An 11,046-nucleotide genomic window follows, 5' to 3' on the forward strand; every position below is an offset into this window, starting at 1 on the left:
TATTGGAGATTGCGTTAGAACTACAAGAGATATATACATAAACTGGTTTTCTTGCGTAAGGTATTCTCACATTTGTAACTGTGATGGTGAATGTTCTTTGGTCGCGAGCCTCTCTTTTGTCATTTTATCTTGCACTATTATTTGATTGGTTGGCATTGCTGGAATCACTACAAGACCTGAAGCAAGAGAATTTGAGCATGTTTGGTCCCAACTCTGATTTCCCATGAGTTCCTTTCCATATCTTGTTTGGCAGACACTCAGGTAGACTACCAAGTTCCATATCATTTATTCCGTACCCTTTTCCAATTCTACACGACCTAGCAGAGTTTCTTCCTAAGCATGGTCTCCGTATTGGTTGTTGATGCATCCAGGCTACCGATAAACCACATGTACAGTAGGTCCAAGGACCAATAATGAAACGGTCATAAAGGCCTATCAATGACCAACCTAGGGGGCTGTCTGATTGGCTTGTTGACCTAGATGGGTCTCTTCGATCGACCCCCTCGTCACAAGAAACAATGAAAAATACATCGCATCAAAAAGGATACAAAGAGACAAAATTTTCAAAGGACCAAGATCCAACTCCGAAAGCCGCAATATTCCTCCATAACTACCCTTCTCCGATTACAAAAAAATCTTCGTCTTTGACCGTTCCGTTGTTAAGATGTTCCCACCACCTGCCCTTCTAGTAAGCACCTTCCGTCAACAAAGAATCTAGTAGATGCCAGCTTCCACCCCCCGAAGGGGCTTATCCTCTTTGGGGAAGGGCCAATCCATCAATCAGTTCAGTACGGAGCTCTTATCTTGGTGTCAAACAAAGAGTTGAAGTATAGAAAGTGCAATCAAGCCCGTAAATGAATGCATGCAATCCAATCAAGTCATCGAGTGACATACTTTGGTCAGTAATATCATGATCTGGATAATCCATGAAATTCAGAAAGAATCATGGATCAATCGGCGATCAGTGAATTTATTTCCTTCATCATTGAAGTTCTATTTTAACAAGGGAAGTATGTGACCAACAGTATATATGCTAGACCATACATATGGAATGAAAAATGATTTTATTCCTCAAAGTAAGCTTTCTTTGTGGCTTTTGTAAACTTGTGTCTGGAAGAGTGATTCTTCTACTTTCTATTATACTAATAGAAAGCTATTGGGAAGGTTTCTGCGGTATTTTTTTTTGGAGCTATGGAAATTTATTGTGTGATATTTGAAATAGATATTTTGAGCTACAAATCAGGTACATAATTTTCAGATTCAAGAATCTCTTAATTTGGTTCAATTTGTGCACTTCACTTTCATCAATTTTAGTTGAGATAAAGCAATATGTTGGTTGAAGTTTGCTTTCACTGGCTTAGTTTGGATGAGACCTTGGAACCATTATCAAGTAGTGCAGAGCTTATCAGCTGGACAAAGAAACTAGTACAATGAACTTTATACAGTGTTGCCAATGCCCAACTCTCCATGGAAGGGTAAAGTATGGACATTGTCATTGGGACTACAGAAGACAATGCGGTTATGACCCCATTGATGTGGTATTTGATCCATTCTCCAACATTGCACATTTTATTAACTTGCAATAAGACCTTGGGAATGCATCGTACATCGCTATCATCTTCACCATTGATCCCCTACAATCACCAACAGAGACAGCCATGGGGATGTACACATTACTGGCCTTAAGATAACAAATGAAACAGGAGAGACCTCAAAGAGAGATCATGGGAAATTTTCTTGCGAGAAAAGTGGAGGTAAATGGCATCTTGCAGCAGTGTGTCCGACCAAAAACCTAAGGGCCTGTTTGGTTTACCAAATACCGTCATATAGTAATGTATGTCCTCATATTGTACCGTATACATCCGACAACTACTGATTACAGTCTGACAGAGCTGTCTTTTAACAATGTTTGGATACGTCGTAACCAACTTATGAATACAAGTGGCGGCTGTAGGCGTATCTTTGGATGTAGACCGTATACATCATAATTGTGTTTGGATGTCGAAAGCTATTTTCTAACTTCTTCTTCTTTTTTTTTTTTTTGGTGCATGTCCGTGTACATAAACGGCTTTATATCCGTGTTTGGATATGGTCTGGACGTGAAGTAGATGAAGAGCTCGTTATGGCTACTGCTGCTTTGGTGGGATCTCTCTCATTTCGTCTTCTTCATCCATGGGCCGAAGGGGTAGAAATGTAATTAAGAAGAGGGAGGCAGGTGTGAGGAAGGTAGTTGCCAATGTATGGTCACTGGCAAAGAGGTGGAGGGGCTAAACCAGAATGAAGCTTTCCTTCTCTGTAGAAAATGGTTTGTGAGATTAAGATCGAAAACATCACCAATTTAATAGAAAGAGCTTGATGGAGCATCTTTATTTCAGTGTACATGAATGCACCAAACCCATTCAACTGTCAATTCTCTCGTCGGAGAGATACGGTGGTAATTTGTGTTGGATTTGGATGAGAGTTATTGATTTACATTGATGTGACTAGGCTGTAAATGGGTGACTGAAATTCATCGAGATTTGCATTCTATCCAAGCATGGTTAAAAAGTAATAATGACCCTTTTTACTATGCAGTACCATGGTATTTGGTAATCCAAACACGCCCTAACTACTGACGAATCTCTCAATGGATACAGGTCAGAAAATGGAATATCGTCAAATGAGGTCATCAAGTAAGCTGAATACAGAGCAGAAGATGGTGTTGAAGACGAGTCTTATCTCTTGCTGATGTTGAAGTATATTGCCACAATAAGGAGAAGGTAGCTATTGCTGCAGAATGGTTGTGCACTAGTGTTTTCCAGACCCAAGGAACATGAAAGAAAGCTAATCGAAGTCATCATTGAGCAGCAAAACCCTTAGACATGATTTGCAGAAAGCTGTTGATGAGCTGCTGCTGCGAGTCCAAAAGTACCAACAGCCTCATCAGTTTGTGGGGACAAGTGGTGAAATAATGTGAGTAACCCATTGATAACTGGTGATGTATTCATTAGGACAATTTACACTGAGCTATTATGTTGTGACATCATCCCAATGAGAGCTTGTCACCTCTGACTTGGCCGACCTGAGATGTATGATTGACATGTTATGTATTGTGTGTTCAAAACACCTATAACCTTGTGCATGATGGGAATGACATCACTCTCCACCCAACGAAGGATGATCCTCCGCAGAAGAAAACAGGATGAGGATCATCACCATTGCAACCAAGGACTTTATAGAAGTGGCAAGATGGCACAGAACCAGCTGGCAGAATGTGCAAGAAACAATAAGAAATCAGCTAAACACTGTTCGTAAAGAAGACACTGGGCAAAGGGATAAATCATGTCAGGAATGCCAGTGGAAACAAAGACATTTCCCAAATTTAGTAACCTATCAACAAAAGACCTGCCTGTAGTGGCTGACAATGAGGAAGAAGAATCACTCTGATGAAGCTACGAATTGGAAGTTCCCTTTTGATACTGCAACTCGAGGTTGAGTTCTTTCGAAGATGGGGGGAACTAATGCAGAAAAACCCCAACTCCATGTGGGATGTGTGGACTCCAGTGTCACACACTTGTTACATTTTGGGTTTTAATTGAATTACCTTTTGGTTAATTTGGTTTTCTTTTGTCCACTTAGCTTATGCTATGTAATGACTAATATACCCTCGGTTTTTTTTTTTTGGTGTGTGTGTGTGCATGTGCGTGCGTGCGTGTGTGTTAGGGTTCTAATTGAATTAACTTTTGGTTAATTTGGTTTTCTTTTGTCTGTTTAGCTTATTAGGGCTTCTCTATTTGTTTTAGCCTATATATAGGTATTGTGGATGCGTGATTGGAATATGGTGGAATGAAAGGTGTCTCATTTCTTTTCTTGGACAATTATCTCTCTTCTTCTTGCACGTGTTTCTTGGGTACTGGAGTTTTTCATAAACATGTACATGAAGAATCGGTTCAGAGCTTTAAGATGCAAACTCCTTTTTTTTTTAAAATTTTTTAATTTTTGTTTTTTTTTTTTTTTTAAATTTTTTATTTTTAACACAACAAAAAAGAAAGAGCTGAGTTGGAGACCTTTGGTGTCATCTTGTCAGAAGTGGTGGAATGGCTGGAAAGGGGTTTCCCCAAAGATGAAATCAGGAAGCAGTCTTCACCATCAAAGGTGATAAAGCCCATCCTCCATTGGATTACCATGGTTTATAAGGAATGGTAAGAGGTGCTGAAAAGCAACAATGTTCTTGTTTTGGAGGAACTTAATACGGGTTGGATAAACAAGGGCATCATCTGTTTCCATCACACAAATTTGAAAGGAGGCAACCTTTGAGTTGGTGTATTTCAGGCCTGTCTATTTGGTAGGTAGCTATTAGAAGATTCTACGATATTTTCTCACAAACAGAACAGGCAATGTCCCATATTTTCCTGTATCATGATGCTTTATCATTTAGGGTAGCATAATTGTCACAGGGGCTGATCTCTTTGGTTTGGTTTCATATTATATGTAGGTCTAGCAGTACATCTTGCTTGCCTTAGTTTGGTTGTTCTCTTTTGGGCTTTCGAGTGTGTGTCTTTGCTTTGTTTTTGTTAGTTTTGTTGAGGTTCCCCTTTTTTTATCGGCTCTTAAATTCTTCTTTTTCTTTTTCAATAAAATTCTAATATTGCGTAGCAAAAAAGTGCTTTCCTTAGTGGGCGTCAAATATTGGATGAATTTTAATGTAACACTCTGGTACTGAATCTAAAGGAACTGATTTTGTATATTTTGATGTAATTTGCTTCTTGAGATATATGGAACATGATGCATTGGACAAATTACAGCAGATGTGCAACCATGTTATGATATGGACTTTCAGCAAAGAAGAACTATAGGATTCTCAACCTGAAGATATAAAGAGTATATTTTGCTTTCGGGTTTGGATAAGTAGTGCCCATCATTTAGTGATCCTGGTCATTAGTATTGTAGGTCCCACTGTGGATGGTTTTATGGAGAGGAAGAGTCTATACATGGTGTTTATAGATCTTGATAAAGCATGTGATAGTGTACCCTGGGAGATGACATGGTGGGTGGTGAGGAGGAAAGAATTTCCAGTTGGATATATTGACATCATTGAATACATGTATGAGGGTGACATTACAAGAGTGAGGATGGTCTTAGGTTGAGATTGATTCACGAAGCCCCACTACTAGCGTTAGTGGGGCTTGATGAGGTAACTGCTAGTGTTCTGTGGTCGACATTAAGGTCTTACTGTTTTGTACTTATTATCGATGAATTAACCACTACTGCGCATGATGAGGTCACTTGGTGTATGTTGTTTGCAGATGACGTGGTGTTGGTCAACAAGAATTGGGATGGGGGGCTTGCAAATGCAAAATTGGAGGTGTTGGAGGAAGGTTCTAGAGTCAAGAAACTTGAAATTAACAGAACCAAGATGCGCTATTTAGAATGCAACTTTGGTCTGAAGAATTGTAGAAGCATCTAGTAAGAATCGATGGTCTAGAGATTTTCCAAACTTTTTTTACCCCCATTATTTGGCTCTATTGTTCAAAAGGTTTAGGTGATTGATGAAGATGTTTCCAATAGAATTAGATCTGTGGATTAAGTAAAGATGTGCCTTTGGAGTGTTATATGATCTCTGCATTATGCCTATGAAACAATGGAAATTTTTACAAATTGGCTATTCGACTATGCTATATGGTGTAACAATAGGTTGGTTAGAAGGCTGACCAGAGATTTGAGTGATGCAAAAATGAGGATGTTTAGATGGCTGTGTGATGATACTGGGAAGGATAGAATTGTGAATAAGGTCATCAAAGCAGCCTATGAGAAGTCCCAATAAGAGAAAATGATGGATAGCAAATTGAAATGGTTTAGACACGTGCAACAAAGACTGGAGACGGCCCCAGTAAGGAGGGGAACATTGATTTAAGTTGGAGGGCCTAAGAAGAGGATGAGAGGGTCAATGTTGTCAAAATCGTTATCGTAATAAGGGTTGAATCCCATCGAATCATTAATCTTAAGATTTTTTTTATGATTTTCTTAAAAAATTGAAGAAAATCTACAAAATATAAATAAATCAGGAAAAAAAAAACTCATCAATCATCCCTTTCCCATCCATATGATACCTCCATATCATGATAGGCTTAGATGATTCTTGTCTTTCTTTTATTTTTTCATTCAAGAAATTTACCTTAAAAAACATACGAGAATCCTTTATAATTTATGTTCCTTTTACCTTTCTTAAATGTAGAATCACATTGGAAAAGCAGCATTCAGTTATATAGACAACAAAAAAAGACATTTTGATTTTTAGCCATCATTACCACAATATATATAGGTCAAAATGATGACAACCATCTGTAAAAACATTCCAGATAAGTCAGACATCAATTTGGTGTTTCGACCAATTAAGAAGTCAGAAAACATAAGAAAATGCAAAAAAAATAAAAAATAAAAATAAAAATAAAAAATAAAAAACATTGAAGAGAATATCAATAATGTAATCTCTTATAAAGAACAAAATACAACAATTGACCTCTTCTAAACAATGCTTAACGCCCCCACCAATTTAAAAATATAAAATGAAAGCCAACTAAGGCTTAAAATAAAAGAGAACAAGTACAATGTAAATCATAAATCAGGATTTGATTCGTAAATTGTAGGGATTCAAAACATAGAATCGTAGGATTCATCTAACAAGGGATTCAAATCGTTTTGCTTAAGATTTGACTCAAATAATAAATCGTAGGATTTTGACAACATTGGGGAGGATGCCTTAACATTACTTGGATTCAGGTTGCGTGAAGGGATATGAAGCTTGTTCAGTTACTGAGGATAGGATTCATGAAGCTGACCTCAAATTGTCGGAACAAGGTTATTATTAGTATTTATGTTGATGATTGTGCATGCCGATATGCACCCTTTACGATGCATGTAATGCAAGGTGTATTCAGATAAACAATTGTCACTATTGAGAATTGTAACAACCACCTGTTAAATGTGTTTAGTCAAAATGTCTGAGTTTTTGCATGCCAATATTTACCCATGACCGTCATCATGTATTATTCGAGGCTATACACTAAACATTTGCCAAGGATTGTCATAGTATTCTATGAAGCTTCTGCGCAGTAATATTAATCAATGATTCTCGCCATGTATTGTGTAAGGCTGCTGGTGATGAATGGGAAGGACCAATCGCACAGGCTGTGGCAGATTCACTGATGGATCTCGAGCGCCTAACACCCGGCTCTTGTGAAGTCCTTGTCAGCAGGATGCTTCAACGATTGGGAAGGTCCACATCTACTTGTTCTACTTAACCACCTTTTCATTTCTGTCCTTGCATTATTGCATCAGTTTCTGCTGTGTTTGGATTCGCCAGTGAATTTTCTGCGAACTTTCAATTTAACCAAGAGGATGACAAAAATTAATGATGTTTCCCAGTATTCATAATGAGGAAGTAGCCCACAAATTGCAGAACTTGTTGCAATTTGGAGACTAGACCCTCAGAAGGAAATGTGAGGGCCTGTTTTGTGAAAGTTTTTTTTTTCCAGAACTATTCCATTCAGGGAACATTGTGGGTTCCAGCAGATCCTGAATGCGAATCTCTTTAGAAAGAGAACACCATGTTCTGGCACTGGGAGGGGCACTCCAGCCAGTCAATACCGTGTTCTGAAGTGGGAGGGGGAACTCTAGACAACTTGAAGCTGAGCTGTTGTATATGGGTCCCATATGTTCTCCAGACAAGTTCCCAAAGGAATCTGGAACTTGTCCCAAACGCACCCCCAAGGAAACTACAATTTCATTGGAGAGACTTTGATACTGGCATTGTGATGGATGATATGCAGGCACTTAGAAATTGCGTACGTGGCATGCAAGTAATTCAAATTAAACTGTCCAAACTGTGTTCTAGTTTCGATGTATCATGAACCAAAATTTATGCGTATTTGATTACTTCCTATCAGATTGGTGGACATTTATAGGATGGTTAATCCAGTGGGCCTATTTTAAATAACTAGTGTTCACGCATCAGTGGCTGGGATTGCTCAACCAACCTGATTTTGGGACTGAGTTAGCCATGGTGGGTTCCACAATTTGTTGGGTCTAATTTGAGTTAATGTATGCCATGTGTACAGTTTTTGAGTGCCCGTGTATCAAGTTCCATACTCTGGGAGTGTATCAAACAACTCCCCATTTGGTTATTTCTAGGGTTGTCAATAGGCTGGGCCTAGGTTTGTCTTGGTCCTGATTTTGAACTGTTCTGGCCAGGCCTATTCAAAATTTGGTGTTTGCTAGGCCTAGGCCCAGCCCATGACTGCCCTCAGTTATTTCCACTTTATTCGAGTAATACTGCAGTTAAATTTGACAGGCCCTTAATATATAGGATCCTTGTGCAGCTCAAGGGAATCTTCCATAAAGGGGCTTCAGGAGCTGGCTGCACGAATTTTTACGAAGAGCGCTGCTCCTCATTTAGATGCAGAAAATGCAAATTCGGAAGTGGCAAACAAGAAAAAGCAACCAAGTACGGATACATCTGAGAGTCCGAATTTAAGCCCGCTGTCAAAGTTCCTCATCGCAAGGTTGGGTGAGAATGTTTGATTAGTCTTTCATTGGCTGTTGAATAGTCATACATAATTGAGAACTAAATTGGTTGCATTGGTGGCTGTGATTTGTGTAGATGGCAGGGCCAAGTTTCTCGAGATCTCAACCCCGTTTAGGTGTGTTTGCAAATGAGTGCTTGTGTGGTTTTTGTGTGCATATTTATTTTGACAATGTACATATCATTAGAGAAAATCTTCCTTTGTTCTTTTCATTGCAGCAGCAGCATTGCTGTATCATTAATTGGGGTTTTCTCTTTTTCTCAATTTTCTTTTATCTATTATCTATTTTGCGCTTCTATAGTAATTCAGGCCATTTATGTATCCTGATATTCCGAGAAATATGCAAAAGGAAACTTCCCAAGTAACATCGATTCTTGTAGCATTATCTATGCAGATAGCAAAAACCCATCTGATCCGTTTGATGTATGTGCAGGCATGTATATAGTTACCAACTGGGGATTTGCTACGCGCCTAGGGAATTGATATCTTCTGTCCTGATTGATAGCATCACCCTTTTAATTCTGCTTCTGGTAATAAAAAAGTACAAATTTGTACCATTGCTGGAGGTAGAAACAAAGGGTTCCAAAATGAATAAAGATGGGTATAGAAGGGGAGTTATTTGATACTCCGCGAAGTGTGATGTTTGATATGCATGCAGGCAGAAATTGTACATGTAGCATACATTAATTAAACTGACTAAATTGTGAAGCCCACAGTTGCTAAGCCTAAAATCACACGGGTTGGAAAATCCTAACCTCTGATTTGTGGACACTTGTTTGTTGAAATGTGACCATTGGCTAATTTCATTTTTAACCTTCCAATGAATGTCCGCCAATGCGATGACAGAAAATCAAATAAGTGAAAGTTTTTGTTCATTTTACATCTAAACAGGGACACCTGTAAATAGGAAGTGAAGATTGCATTACTTGTGCACTGCAAATGCAATTTCTAAGCTGCATGCTATCCATCACACTCTTCTGGAGAGTATCGAAGTTTTTCTCAGGTGTTATTTGGGGCTTCCTAAGGGTCTGTTTGGGTGCCACTTAAAAATGAGTGTCTTGTTTTAGTTGATCACCATTGTATATTTGAGATCATATTTCCATCAGGTAAGGATTAGAAAGAATCTTGATAACCAACAATAATCATGATCTTTTTATACATAATTACAGTTCCCTAAAATGAGATGGAACTCATTTTTAGGTGGCTCCCAAACAAGCCCAAAATCTTCTGCATTCATTTACAAGCTAAAACGATTTAAGTAAATTGAATCTAGGAAAGGATTGGTTTAAAAAAAAAAAAAAGAGCTTTGCTAAGTGCACTTGAGTTTGCAAAAAGCGCGTGTACACACCATGCATGTGCCAGCATGGCACATAGATGCAAGATCTAATCCATACATCAGGTTGGTCTAATCTTGTGCATCTACTCCCAAAAATAAAAACCCGGTCCAATCAGCATGTGGAAACGTGTGGATGGGTTGGGAAACTTCAGCCAAGTTTTTCAGGGCCGTACATCTCTTTTGTAAACCGTGGATCACCTGAGCAGTGGATCAATCTCATTCTTAGGCTAGGGCATCAATATAATAGTGCCTTCTGATGGTTGGATTTGATCTCAGACCCATTGTCGCCATGTGTGCATGTTTGGCGTGTATGCCATCTACATTGCTCATGCGTGTGAACTTAGCAAGGCTCAAGCATGCTTACGAAGGCTCAAAGAAAAGAAAACAATGGACCTACATCTAGCAAATCTTCTATGCTTGTCACAGCTGAAAGCTTAGATATTTTTAAGACAAGAAAAGAAAGTAGTACAGGTGTTTGCCTGGGCCGCAATGGAGATGGGAGGCTAGCTGGTCTCCCGCATCTCCACTGCACACTGGCCTGGAACTTGCAAGTTCAGGTGCCGAAGATTATCAATTCACCTTGATTTCTTAGCTATGCTCTATGCCGTGGCCCCCACATCTTTGTACGGTATACACCAACTTTTTGGTTATCTCGAGTGGGGTCCATGGTTCATTAATCTACACCATTTGTCTGGTTTACCCCAATGATGATGGATATACCTCAAAACTCTCATTTTTGTTCAAAGGTCTTTTATTTAGGAACAAACCGCTCCAGTGGGCGAAAAGGTCAGAGGTTCAGCTAGCCATTACGCCAATGTTAACTGAAATGGTGTGAGCTAATTCGCCTTTGACAATGAGGTTTGCCATCTGCTTCCTCACCGCCTTTCGTAAACCAGTAAAGATGTCTACTAAAATAGTGTTAGCTAATTTGCCTTTGACGGTGAGGTTTGCCATCTGCATTCTCACCGTGAATAGTTTTGGATCATTCAAGATGGCAATGAAGCAAATCGTCTATCATGAGAGACGGCTGATATTGCCATACTTGGAATTGCCTTTGGCCCATGCCATCAAAGTGAACTTGATCTGTCCTGTTTTGATGGATCCAGTACCTGCCAATTAGTCATACCAGCATCTTGCTCGGGGCCTTGT

General features: G+C 39.1%; 1 protein-coding gene across 11 annotated transcripts in view; it reads left to right on the plus strand.

The window, feature by feature from the left end:
* The window catches only part of LOC131240952 (uncharacterized), a 56,197-nt gene extending 46,662 nt beyond the window's left edge, over positions 1-9,535 (plus strand). The window contains exons 18-21 of one of the 11 annotated variants that reach the window (XM_058239526.1): positions 7,131-7,255; positions 8,358-8,545; positions 8,639-8,678; positions 8,995-9,535. In XM_058239526.1, the coding sequence (XP_058095509.1) occupies positions 7,131-7,255; positions 8,358-8,545; positions 8,639-8,678; positions 8,995-9,184 (543 nt within the window). In that variant the 3' untranslated portion in view covers positions 9,185-9,535. Of the gene's footprint in view, positions 1-60; positions 262-5,285; positions 5,446-6,759; positions 6,838-7,130; positions 7,259-7,404; positions 7,479-8,357; positions 8,546-8,638; positions 8,920-8,994 lie in introns of those variants that run through there. The other 10 variants (XM_058239517.1, XM_058239534.1, XM_058239551.1 and 7 more) reach the window with 10 other exon arrangements.
* Positions 9,536-11,046: the final 1,511 nt, after the last annotated feature.

This window comes from Magnolia sinica, chromosome 1 (assembly GCF_029962835.1).
Source record: "Magnolia sinica isolate HGM2019 chromosome 1, MsV1, whole genome shotgun sequence".
In the NCBI taxonomy this organism is placed as follows: domain Eukaryota; kingdom Viridiplantae; phylum Streptophyta; class Magnoliopsida; order Magnoliales; family Magnoliaceae; genus Magnolia; species Magnolia sinica.